The 14,244-nt window shown below is 31.6% G+C and overlaps 1 protein-coding gene across 1 annotated transcript; it reads right to left on the reverse strand.

Annotated features, from left to right (window-relative positions):
• Nucleotides 1-11,824: 11,824 nt before the first annotated feature.
• Nucleotides 11,825-13,498, reverse strand: LOC105804068 (receptor-like protein 44). Its single transcript, XM_012636564.2, has 2 exons — nucleotides 12,323-13,498; nucleotides 11,825-12,083 (listed from the first exon to the last, which is right to left on the reverse strand). Exon 1 carries the CDS (start codon nucleotides 13,190-13,192, stop codon nucleotides 12,386-12,388), a length of 807 nt encoding a protein of 268 aa, XP_012492018.1. The 5' UTR covers nucleotides 13,193-13,498; the 3' UTR covers nucleotides 11,825-12,083; nucleotides 12,323-12,385.
• Between the last annotated feature and the right edge of the window lie 746 nt (nucleotides 13,499-14,244).

A 14,244-nucleotide genomic window follows, 5' to 3' on the forward strand; every position in this document is an offset into this window, starting at 1 on the left:
AAGAGAAAAATCATTAAAAGTGTATGGGTCCCTAAAGGACTCATAACTTCTCAAGATAGGAGCTTGATTTCAAAATGGATACCCAAATGGACTAAAATTATAAGAACTAATGCTTATGGACCCAAAAGAATTTGGGTACCAAAAATCAAATCTTAATTCTATGTTTGTAGGAAAAGGAACATTACTTTGAGGTGGGTTATTTAAAGAAAAACTTATGGTACTTCGATAGTGGATGCTCAAGACACATGATCAGTGACAAGAGCCATTTTATCGATTTGAAGCCAAAAAGTGGAAGAGAAGTTACATTTGGTGACAACTCTACAAAACAAATTGAAGGAATAGACTCTATTGGTAAAAACTCTTCTATCATTATTGAAAATGTCTTATATGTCAACGGTCTTAAACATAATCTTCTAAGTATTAGTCAATTATGTGATAAAGGTTTCAATGTCATATTTGAGTCTAAAGGTTGTAAAGTTATTGACATTGCTTCTAATAAGATTATGCTTGTAGGACATACGATAGAAAATATATATATGATGCATTTGGATAATATCCATAACTCTAGCTTATGCCTTCTTACTAAAAATAAGAATAGTTCTTTATTATGGCATAGAAAACTAGGACATGTTGGCATGAGCATACTGTATAAATTAGTTAAAAATGACTTAGTAAGAGGATTACCTAGAATTGAATTTGATGTGAATGATGTTTGTGATGCATGTATCAAGGGTAAACATAAAAGAGTTTCTTTTAAACTTATTAATGATGTATAAACTAGTAGAGTTCTTTAACTAATTCACATAGACTTGTTTGGTCCAATTAGGACATCTAGCTTGGGTGGAAAACAATATGCTTTGTGCTTGTTGATGACTATTCTAGATTTATTTGGGTTCTTTTCTTAAGTACTAAAGATGGAGCTTTAGAAAAATTCATCACATTTTAAAAAATAAACCAAAATGAAAAAGGTTACTATATCACTAGTATTAGAAGTGACCATGGAACCGAATTTCAAAATCTTGATTTTGAAAATTTTTGCAACTCAAATGGAATTAGCCATAATTTTTCTACACTTAGAACCCCTCAACAAAATGGAGTTGTTGAGAGGAAAAATAGAACTTTAGAGGAAATGGCTAGAACTATGCTTTGTGAAAATAACTTACCAAAATATTTTTGGGCGGAAGCCACAAACACTGCTTGCCATGTGATTAATAGAGTGATGATTAGGCCTATTTTAAAGAAAATTCCATATGAACTTTTCAAAAACAAAAATCCTAACATTAGCTATTTTCATCCATTTGGATGCAAATGTTTTGTTTTAAACAATGGGAAAGATAATCTTGTTAAATTTGATGCAAAAAGTGATGAATGAATTTTTCTTGGTTATTCTTTAAATTCTAAAGTTTATCGAGTCTTTAACAAAAGAACTTTAGTAGTAGAAGAGTCTATACATGTTATTTTTTATGACTCTAATCCTCCTTCTAGAAAGGATTTTTGTGTTGATGATGATGATGTAGAATTTTTCAATAAAGAGGATCAATCATCAAAAGGCAAAATTCAAGAACAAATACAAGATGCTCTAGAAGAAATTTCAATTGAGGAAAGGGAAGTTACTCATCCAAGAGAGTTTAACTATAAACTCTCGAAGGATGGTATGATTTTGGGAGATCCTTCCCAATGGGTAATTATTAGATCTTCTTTTAGAAATACTTGTAAGTATGTTGCATTTATCATATGCATTGAGCCTAAAAATATCAAAGAAGAATTAAATGATGAATATTGGATATTGCTCATGCAAGAAGAGTTATATCAATTTAAGAGAAGTGAAGTTTGGACCCCTAGTTGATAGACCTAGTGATAAATCTACTATAGGAACTAAATAGGTTTTTAGGAACAAACTAGATGAGAGTGGTAACATAGTGAGGAACAAGGCTAGACTTTTTGCTTAAGGTTACACTCAAAAGGAAGGAATAGATTATGATGAAACATATGCTCCCGTAGCTAGGATGGAAGCTATTAAAATGCTCTTAGCTTTTGCATGCTTTAATAATTTTAAATTATATCAAATGGATGTAAAAAGTGTTTTTCTAAATGGCTTTATAAATGAAGAAGTGTATGTTGAACAACCATCCGGTTTTGAAGATCTAAAATTTTCAAACCATGTTTTCAAACTTTCAAAAGCATTATATGGTTTTGAAACAAGCTAGAGCTTGGTATGAAAGATTATCAAATTTTCTTATTAAGAATGATTTTTGTAAAGGGAAGGTTGACACAACACTTTTTATTAAAAGAAAATACAAAGATTTGTTAGTAGTTCAAATCTTTGTTGATGATATTATTTTCGGTTCTACTAATGATATTCTTTGTCAAGAATTTTCTAAGCTAATGCAAGGTGATTTTGAGATGAGTATGATGGAAGAACTAAATTTCTTATTGGGTCTCCCAACCAAGCAAAGAAAGGATGGTATCTTCATCAATCAACCTAAATACACAAGGGACATGCTCAAAAAGTTTGTGATGGACGCTCTCAAACCGCACGCCACTCTAATGAGCTCTTCTACAAAGCTTGACAAAGATGAGGAAGGTAAACGTATTGATTTAAAATTATATAGGTCAATGATTGGTTCTTTACTTTATCTTACCGTAAGTAAACCCGACATTATGTTTAGCATATACTTGTGTGCTAGATATCAATCCTGTCCTAAGGAATCACATTTACAAGCCCTTAAGAGAATCTTTAGATAACTTAGAGATGCTCCAAATTTACGTCTTTGGTACTCTAGAGACTCATCCTTTAGCTTGCATGCTTACTCGGATGCGGATTTTGGAGGTTGCAAATTAGATAGGAAAAGCACCTCCGATACTTGTCAATTTTTAGGTAACATGCTAATTTCATGGTTTTCAAAGAAACAAAATAGTGTTGCATTGTCCACCATTGAAGCATAATATATTTCTGCTGGTAGTTGTTGTGCTTAAATTTTATGGGTGAAACACTTAAGGACTATGGAATTGATATAGATACCGTTCCTATCAAGTGTGACAATACTAGTGCTATTTGTCTCACTAAAAATCCCATCCAACTTTCTAGAACTAAACACATTGAAATTAGACATCATTTTATTAGAGATCATGTCCAAAAGGGTGAAATAGTTCTAGAGTATGTAGACACCTTAAACCAATTAGCTGACATTTTCACAAAACCTCTAGATAAAGAAAGATTTTGGACACTTAGAGGAGAACTAGGTTTAACAACCTTGCCTAGACTTTGTGTTATAATCTTCTTGTACATTATTAGATTATTTTTATTGTAAAAAGCTTGTTGAGTATGGATTTCATGACTTTTATATGCAAAAAGGTAGGGGGAGTTTTATGTGAAAAACTGTTCTATTTTTATTTCACTTCTTTTTACATTTTAGAAAAGTGGCATTAACTTAGTAATTTTTTTAAACATATTTTTGCTTCATGCATTTCATGCATTTTTACTCATATTACATATCTTTATGCATAGAAATATTTAGGAACAGTTTTGGAGTCATTTTAGGACCCTTAGAAAACAATACAACCTAAAAATCTCGTTTTTTTGTCTTACTGCACTTGGAAAACAGAACGGTAATTTGGTATCGATACCAACTTAAAAATATTGATACTATTATAAAAATATCGATACTAGTGTAAAAATATCGATACCAGAGGTTTTTAAGGTACCTGTTGTTGTTTTAAAACAAAAATCCCTAAAATTAGTTTTTCTCTTCACCGAAAATCCTCTCATCTCCTCTCCAAAGTTTTTCAAATTTCTTCAATTTTTTGACAAATATTAGTCCTTTTACATATTCAAACATCTTTTTCACAAGATTTGCTCATCATTTCTTGAAGATTTTTCCTATTTCAACATTTTTTAGGTAAATAACTAAAACTTTCAACTTGTTGATTTTGACAAATGTAGGTTGAAATCAGGTTTGTTAATGGTTATTGGGATATTTTTGAACAATATATATCATATTTTATTGTAGGAGGTCACCTATTCCTAAAGATCTTTGTCAAAAATTTTTTCAAACCTTAACCCACCAAGTGTTTGAAAAAATTCCTCAAAGAGAATTTTTTTTTTGGTTTTAGTGGTTTCTAAGTGGTTAATAGCTAGTATGGCCCCAAAGAAGCGTTCTAGGACTAGTGCATCTTTTTCTGATCCATCTAATGAGTTGGAGTAATCGTTTAGCACTTGTTTTCAACACTTTCACACTCGGTATATTTTTAACTCATATTTTGCATCAAAACGTGTATGAGAGGCTAGGAAAGTTAATATAACCATGTTAGAGGCTATTAGCTTTGCTTATCTCCCTATATTACAAAATTAGGGGTGGGTGGTGTAATAGCCCATTTTTGCCCGGAGCCCATATGACCCAAACCAACCAACCCCAAAATAAATAAAAATTACAATACCAGCCCACTACCCAAAATTAACCCTAAACCCAAATGGCCTAAATTACACCAGCTTTCAAACACAAAAAGAAACCCTAGCCGCACGTGGTTGCTGCCACCTTCTGCGCACGCCTCTTCAGCCTCCCCGCACGCCTCCTAGCCACCACCGCTGCTCGCCAATCGCTAGCTTCACGTGTCCACGCCTTCTGACACCTGTAAACAAAGAGCCACACGCAACCAACAAAGCAGAAAACAACAGACGAACAATCCAAAATACAAAACGGCAAAAACAATAGATTTAAGAGTTTGAAATTGGCTATAAAGGCCGAAGCTTGTCATTGTTTTTTCTTCTTCGATTTTCTTTGTAAAAAACCCATATCAGAAATCAAAAAGCGGAATCGAAATTTTAAAAGGTTGAATCCTTGCTATTTCTTCTTCGTTTTCTCTTATTTATTTTATCTTATTTTGTTTCATTTTTTTCTTTGCAAATCTATTTTAAAGTAATTAAAAAAATCAAAAAAGAGAAAAGAAAAGACTCACCTTAATCAGCCCTTGAAGCCGTCGTCGTCGTCGGCCCTTCGCCGTCGTCGGACGCGAGTTTAGGAAGGGGCAGAGGCTTTCTGTTTCCCCTCGTTTCCCCATTTTGGAGCCTGGGTCTCTGAACGCACTCCAAAGAACTAGTGGGAGACGCCCTCGCATGGCTCCGGCCACCGGGCGGTAGGGAGGCGTGACGGCGGTGGGGCTTCTAGCCTTGGAACCCTAGCAGAGAAAAGGGATTCTCCCTTTTATTTATTTATTTATTTTGTATGTTCTTTGCAGCAAAAAATGAAACTGCAGAAAGAAGTATTTTTTTGGCTTTATGTTGATTGAAACGGCGCCGTTTGAGGGGGTGACCTGCTCCTTTTTGCCCTAATGGGTAATTTGCGCATTCGGTCCCTCCATCTGGCGCTGAGGTGCAATCTGACCTTTTCATTATTTTCGATTTTGGCCATGTAATTTGGCATCTATTCCAACCTAGTCCTGTGCAAAACGATGCGCATAAGGGAAGGGGAATTTTCACAATCGGTCCCTTGATTTTGAGCACGTTTCATTTCAGTCATCGGCGATCCTTTTTTATTTATTTACAGTTTGGACTCCCGAATTTTGATTTGATTTTAATTTCATCCTTTAGTTCATTTAATTAATTTATTTTTTTAAAAGAAAAGGGGAGTTCCTCTATTATTTATTTTAAGTTATATATATATATATATATATATATTTATTATTTACCTAATATCTTTCTTATTATTTGTATTATTTGATTTAAGTCATTATATATGCACATACATATTATTTTTATAATTTATATACATGTACGTACTTATGTATATTTCTTATTATAATTTATATACATGTACATATTCTATATATATTTTTATATTTCATATTTTTACATGCATATATATATATATACTTATATATTTACATATTTTAATTCATATACTTATAAATGTACGTACATACTTTTGACATTTTTTAAATATATAAAATATCATTATTTACTTACTTATATTTTATTATTTTCAAACTTTGATGTGTACTTACTTATATATCTTCTTACAGTCTTTATAATTTTATCTATTTGCGTTTTCATCATTATTTTAAAATATTTTAATCTCACTTGCTTATATGTTTGTTTTCTTGTATGTCGTTGATTTGTCCTTTTTTATTTATCTTATCTTTGATGCTATTGCTCGTATTATTATTTTACTTACATCATCATCATTATTATTCCGTCCCATCAATTTTTACCCAAATTTGTAAAAAAGGAAAATTTTGGAAATAAAGGCAATACCCGATACTTGGGATCTTCGAGAGAATTGGGCCCTAACGTGCTGGGTTCTAATTTTTTTGTTGAATCTAAATAATCGAGAATGCTCTTTAATAAAAAACATAAATAAAAACTCATTATTGGGATTTCAATATGTTGTGTCCTAACGCATTGGATATGACACTTGGTTTTCTCGATACGAGGATTTTTCGAAAATAAAGGTAATATTCCGTATTTAGAAAATTCGAGAAATCGTGCCCTAACTTACTGAGCTTCGATTTTCTCGCGTTGATCCTAAATAACCGAATATCCTTTAAAAATTAAAATAAATAAGGTTTAAATAAAAAATAAAGGCGAGCTTACTCTCGAAAATACGATGTGTTGTGTCCTAACTTACTGGACGTGACATCTTGTTACTTCGAGATAAGGAGGCATTTTCCATTTTGATTTATTCGAGTAATTTTAAAATAACGCAATGTAAAGAAGGATCGTATCTTTAAATTCTTTTCGAGTTTTTAATTTTCGACACCAAGACATTAAGTAATCAACTAGGTACCAATTTTGGGCGTATCGAGGGTGCTAATCCTTCCTCGTGCGTAACCGACTCCCGAACCCATTTTTCTGAATTTCGTAGACCAAAAGCGTTGTTTTAATAAATCTAAACCGTTTATTAAAAATAACCATTTTTCGAGGTGACCCAATCACACCTCATCAAAAAAGATTGGTGGCGACTCCCATTTTCGTTTTCATTTTCAAAAACCAAGTCGACCCCGTTTTAACAAGAAAATGGTGTCAACAGGTGGAATTTTTAAGTATTTCTTCGCCAACTTATTTAAATCTTGTTCAAGCTTTCTTTTCTAATGCCAAACTCGAACATGACGAGTTTGATGACACCGTTACTGCCATCATCTCATTTTTAATGGGAACTCCTATTCACCTCACTCTTGAAGAGTTTGGTGATATCTTCACTTACCTTCCGAAGGTTCCTCTAATGAAAAAGAGAATTTTGATCCCTCCCTTTTTATCCAGTCTGGATCGGTATCCAAACTCAATCTCCATAATCGTGTCCTCCATTTAATTCTCACATGGAACCTAAGACCTATCAAAAAGCATGGCAAGCTTCGAAACACCGATTATTGGTGGCTCGATTGCTTTAAATCCTATAGGCGTCTTGACCTTGCACTTATCTTGTTTAATGACATTACAAAGTCATTAGAAGGGGGATGAATACAAATATCACTCTTCCTCATGGTATGTATTTATCATACGTGTTTAGGTAATTAGGCATTAGCACCCATGGAGACACCCCCGTTTCTTCTAATCAACCTATTAGTTATAGGGCCTACATCATGCGAGATATCATTTCAATACTGCCACCAACACTTGGATAAAACATGACCATCTGGCGGATAATGAAGATGACGACGTCGACGCTGCTTTTGACAATATTTCGGTACCTGAGCCCGTTGCTCCACCGGCTTCTTCTTCGTATGCTGCCCGACCCTCCTTCAAGGTTAATAGTGCTATCTTCGATGCTATCCATTCCTTGAGCAATGACATTCAAGGTCTTAGGAAAAATGTTAACTCTCGTCTCTCGACTTTGGAGACGCAAATGACATCTTTCTTAGCCCGTTTCCCTTCGACGCCTCCTTTCTCCCCTCATCATGATGATTAGATTAGCTCTAGACCATACATTTCATTTTCATAACATTTGCAACTTTATTTTTATGTTTATGCCTATATCTATTTATTACACTTTATTGCTTTATTTGTATCTTAAGATGTTTTTTAGATGCTCATTTAACTTTATCTATCTTTTGAGAGCTAACTTCTTTTCTCTTTAAGTTTTATTTGTCTTTTAATATAACAAAAAGGGGAGAAGAAAATGTAAATTGATTGATTACTCTTTGTCGATAACTAAATGCAAATTTTTGTGACCAAAATTTTTAAGTAAAATGAATGCCAACTTGAATGACAAATTTTATTTTGGCCTCAAATTTAAAATGTCTTCTATTAAAGGGAGCAATTATTCAAAACAAATTTACCAAATATTTTGTTATATCAAAATGGGGAGATTGTTAAACTAAGTTTTATTTGATAAAAGATTTTGATATAACAAATTGAAAGTGTTTTTGAATATAAGCTAAAATTGACAAAATAATTTTAAATTTGAATTCTAAGAAATAAAACTCGAATATTTACAATAAACTCTTAGAAAATTTTGAAACAATTTTAAAATCAAGTGAAAATGTTTTTAACCAAGTCAAAATGATCTCAATTAAGTTAAAATCATTTTAACACATCAAAATAATTTTCAAACAAGTCAGAATTGCTCCAGGCCAAAAAGTATCGCTACCATTTGGCTAAGTATCGATAATTTTGGAAATATCAATACCCTTAGAAAAATTAAGACCAAAAAGGCATACTGTTTTCAGAAACCCTAAAAATTATCGATACCATGATTTTGGTATCGATACTTTTTGAAAATAATCAATACCTTTCTTAAAATTGATACCAAAATAATATTCTGTTTCTCATAAACCCTACAAAGTTTCGATCCGATATCGATACTTATTTCAGGAAGTATCGGTAAAATATTTTTTAAGTATCGATTATTTCACTCCAACGATCACTGAATTGGCATTTATGACAAAAAAATGTTGATACCCTTTTTGGAGGTATCGATACTCGTAGTTGCAGGTGAAATAAATGCTCTGGTTTTATATCCCTAACGGCTATATTAATTTCACCAACAACCTCAATGGTTGGAAATCTATTAGGGGGGATAAATATCATCTTTCAAAGTAGAACAACATCAAACAAAGTACTTTCAAGCAAAAATATCAATCAAACAACTTTAGAGCTTAAATTTTCATATTCTTCCTACATACACTTGTGAGCTTTATCTCTATCCCTTTGCTCAAGTGTTTCTCATTATATTTGTGCTTTAATTTGCAAACAATTTTATCTTGTAAGGATTGTTTCTTTATTTGCTCATTTGTATATCTTTGAGAGGGCTTGAAACTTAAGATTTAGGGTAGAAATCTTAAGGAGTTGTAAGGTTAAACATTGTCCTCAAAGGTTGAACAAATTAGTGAATTTGAAAAAATCCTTAGTAGTGGAAAGCTAAGGTAGTGGAGTAGGCAATTGGGGTTGAACCACTCTAAATTCTTTATGTTCTTTATTCATTCTTACCTTTACTTTCACCAAATTTTTTAAAGGCCAATTCACCCTCTCTCTAGACATTTTCGGTTTGCTTCATCGAGCTATCATCAATTAATATAAATTATTTATAAAATGTTGTTTTAATATAACACTTATAAATTAATATAAATTTTAGAATTCAACATAGATTATAATAAAATATGAAATAAATTATGATAATCCGTTATCAATATTACAACATGCAAAATATATAATTTAAACTCTTTATAATTAATATAAATGACCTATAAATTTCTTATATAACACCCGAAATTAAGACTCTGTTAAGATTGTTCTCATTTTATTAGAAAATGAAAATTATTGAAGAAAACATGTTTAGTTAAAAATTTAAAAATAATTTTGGAAAATAAAATATATAAAATTATTTTCATTTTTTCCTTTAAAGATGTTATGTAAAAGTGAAAATGATGAAAATAAGTATTTTTAGTTTTAAAGAAATTGGCATTAATTTAAACCCATATAAAGGCAAAAAGAATTTTTTAACAGTTTATCAAATATTAAATTTGGTGCCTCGATTCGAATCAATAAAAATAAAAATATTTATTGTATTTCTTATGTTTCTATTATAAAAAAGAAAAACAACTACCAAACATGAAATTGCATTAACAAAATTTCAAATTTTATAATGAAGAAGTCAAATAGAGGACTTAATTACTGTTTTAAAAGTGGATGTTAAAATTATAAATAAATCATTTAATTTTAATTAAACATTTTAAATTTAGGATAAATATAAAATTATATACTAATTTTGATTCAATATGTAATATCATATACAAACTTTGATTTTGTTCGATTTTAAATATAAAATTTTGATTTGATTCAATTTTCACAAATAACTACCAACATTATCAAGTTAGCATAATTTTATATTGATATATTGCAAATACAAATAATTATATTAACTCAATATGAAAATAAATGTATGTATGTATTTTTTAAATGTGTACATTTGAATCAAAATCAAAGTTTCATATATACATATGAACCACAATTTAAATTTCAGATATATAATTGCACCAAATCAAAATTCATGTAATAAATTACACATTGAACTAATAAATTTGATATTTATTTTTTTAAACTCGAATGAAAATAAAATCTAAATCCATCTCAAAATTTTCACTTACCAATTATTTTTTTTTAAATTAGGGTGTTTGGTAAACAAATTTTTGAACATTTTTTAGTTGATTTAGGCACAAATGGAGGACTGAGTAGTCAAACTCTCTAATTTTAATTTTTGGTGAATAGAGGTTTATAAGAGCTTATTGAGCTAAAACTTACAAAACAAAAAAATTTCAAGGATGGGCAACTTTTTTCACAAGTGATTATGAATAAGATATGTGGAATGACATATCTAACCATACTTACTAAAAAATTACTCCATTTGCCACATGCTCTCAAACCTAATAGAGGTGCCAAGATATTAATAACCTCCATTCTCTCATTTCTACTTTCACCTTCAAAATCTAAAGTAATTCTTAAAAAAAAAAAAAACCTCCATTGTGAATCTATAAAAATTAACTATGGAAATTCATTTGCAAGATGATTTCATTCAGTAAGGTTAGTTATTTCTATCCTTTTAAATTTTGTTGTACATTTTCTCTGGCCTTTATTTATCGAAATTTTTGTCCTTGTAAATCGATGACATCAGTACTAGTTTGATGGCAACTAGACGATAACATCGTGTTTCTTAAATATTCGTTTTTACTTGTTTGGATATGTATCCATTTCTTGAATATTTATGTATTTTTAATTTATTTTCAATTTACTTATGTAAAATGATTTCTTATGCAACTTTATATTAATTGAAATATGTTATTTGACAAATTTATTCAAAGAGTGATATAATTATTACCAATTTACATGCTAAGAACATGACATAATTATCACTAAGAATATAGTTTACAATTATATCGGTACACTATTAATATTTATCAATTTCCACAAGGTTGATATTCGCAAATAAGAAACTTAAGAAATTTGTTTATTTAAAATTTCAAAAGTATTTACTAATTAATTTCTATAATGGATGTTTTAATTCTTTGGTAATTGTTTTTATTTCAATAATTTCACCCAATAAAGACTAAATTATTATAAACAAATAAATATTTAAGAATAAAATGTGTCACGCCCTTATTTGTCATTTTACACATATCAGTTAAGTTTTACAGAACACTTTTAAATAAACAGTTAATAAAATCGGTTGGTCAAATCAATTAATAGAATAAGTTGATCAAACCAACCATTGCGATCAAGAATAAACTATCAACCAATTACTAAACAGGATCAACAAAGAAATTGTAAAATGTGAGTAAATAAGAAAAAAACAAGTGGATTTTAGGTGAGAAAAGTAGATAAATGAATTGTTGGAGATACGGAAGCCCTAAATTTGCATTAGAATCGATGTTATAGCGAATTCACCTGAGCATGTTATTCAGGGTCACTTTAAAATGGTTTGGGATCACTTTTCCAAAATTTAAAGATTAAAACGTTAATGATCAAGGTCACATGGGTTGTCAATAATAAAATGCAATTACAGTATGGTTTCTCCTTTTAGTTGCGCCCATGGATTAGAGACTTCAACGTTGAATTCCATAACCCAAAATTAAGCAGAAACCAGCAGGGGAAGTGCCTACCAAGTAGCAAAAAAGCAGTGTTAAAATTGGATCGACTTTAACTCTTATAAATACTTTATATTTGCTCAGAAATTTATACATTGTTGAAAATAAATGTTATAGACAATCCTAAGATCGTTAAACACAAAAAGATCATAAACACCCAGAAAAGGCAACTGCTTTAGGAAAATAAAGATTCAACCCAAACCTCACTTAAAAATTAAGAAGAAAGGAAAGGATTTAATTAAAAGCATACCTGGAATTTTCAGTCTTTTCTTTTCCCCATTTTAGATCAGTAATTAATCTTAGATTCAAGCTTTTAATAATCAGGCATAGGGTGACTCATCTTCCCTTCTTCGGCAGCCATCTTTTCATCTCTAATCTTCAACCAGATACAAACTCCTGTAAAACTAAGCACCAAACTAGCAAGCCCACTTCCTAACCCGATCCCAACAATGGCCAAAACTGACAACCCTTTGCTTTTCATGGGTGGTAAAGGGTATCCATAAAGATCCTTATTGCCTTCAAAAGAAGTGACATTGAAACTCGGCCGATTCCCACTTCTGTTCCCTAAAGAGGCTGGTATTGGCCCCGAAAGCTTGTTGTAAGAAACATCAAAAGCTGACAACCGTGATAGAAAGCCTAATTGTTGAGGAATCTGGCCGGTGAGTAAATTGTCATGAAGATCAATGACGTTTAAATAAGCACATAAGGTAATCTGCGGTGGGATCACGCCTTCAAGTCGGTTCGATGAAAGGTTCAGCACTGCCAGGTTGAGTAAATACTGCAATTCTTGTGGGATGGGGCCTGAGATGGAATTTGAAGACAAGTCAAGTGACTGAAGATTAGTGCAGTTGGAAAGGAAAGGTGAGATAGAGCCTTGGAGAGAGAGGTTTGTAAGGGAAAGCTTGTAGATTCGACCATTGTTGCAAGTGACACCAGGGAGATAAGAAGTGAAACCGTTGCAAGGGTTAGCGAAGTTGGGTTTGGTCCAGTTTTGCAGGCTCTTCAAAGGGTCTTTCAAGGTTTGGCTAACGTGGGTTAAACAAGCCTCGTCGTTTGGATCTGGTGAAGCCAATGGAAGAGCGGCGGAGGTTAGCAGGAAGAGAATAATTAGCATATCCATGGAACAAAACCCCAAAAACTTGGTCAGCAGATGGCAAGGAAATGTAAAGAGGAAAAAAAACAGGTCAATCCTCCTTGGGTTGCGGTGGTACAAGGTAGCAACAAAGGAGACAGAGGGAGAAAGACCGAATACTGTTGGATGAAATTGAGGCCAAAGCGAGAGAGAGACAAGAGAAGGTGGGGCTGAGAGCTGCACAACTGAGGGCTTAAGGATAGTGACAAAACGGATTAGAAAGGGGGAAAAGGTGAAAGAAAGGGAATAGAATTAGAGGATTTGGTCATTTAACTTTTGTTGGGAGGGGAATTTTGGGGGGGGGGGGGGTTCTGAGTTGTGGGGAACCAGCAGGCAATTGTGATTGTCTTGTAGTTGTGTCGTGGAAGGATTGATTGAAACTTAGAAACGTTGAATTGAAGGAATATTAGTCCATGACAAACAATGATGGAATTAGAAGCTTTTAGCCTATGTGTTCCACCATTAATGCCACCTTTTCTTTTCCTTATGATGGGAAACTGTGACCCATCAGATGTTGAATCAACTGTAATAAATTTTCAGCTTACTAATTATATCATATAAATGGAGTAAGAGAATTAACTGTGAAATATCATCTCTTCCAAATGGAAGACTTACATATTTTGTTTATTTGTTTGCTTGCTTTTCCATTTGCCATTTACTCCCTTTTGGTCAATTCTCATTTTTCATGTTTTAATTTGATTGGAATCTATGTACTATTTCTTTTTCTTTAATATAAATTTTATAATTTCAATTTCTCCAAATTTATAACTTTTTTTTTACTATTGACTGCATTAATAACCTTATTATCGATTAATGGTTTTGTTAATACTTTTATTTATTTCTTTACTAATATTAAATTCTTTGATTGTTCAGTTACATAATTTATTGAAACTTACTTTTGCCTTTAAAGAATACCTTACAATATTAAATGCAAGTTTGACCCCAAAAAATAAAAAGGGAAGAAGCATTAGATTCAGACATCACATAGTGACTAATGTCACTCACACCTTCATTTCTAATAAACCATTTTCAAATTAATT

This window comes from Gossypium raimondii, chromosome 11 (assembly GCF_025698545.1).
Source record: "Gossypium raimondii isolate GPD5lz chromosome 11, ASM2569854v1, whole genome shotgun sequence".
Classification (NCBI taxonomy): domain Eukaryota; kingdom Viridiplantae; phylum Streptophyta; class Magnoliopsida; order Malvales; family Malvaceae; genus Gossypium; species Gossypium raimondii.

Coding starts and splice junctions, on each gene's coding strand:
- LOC105804068 (XM_012636564.2), bottom strand. CDS start 13,192: ATGGATATGCTAATTATTCTCTTCCTGCTAACCTCCGCCGCTCTTCCA.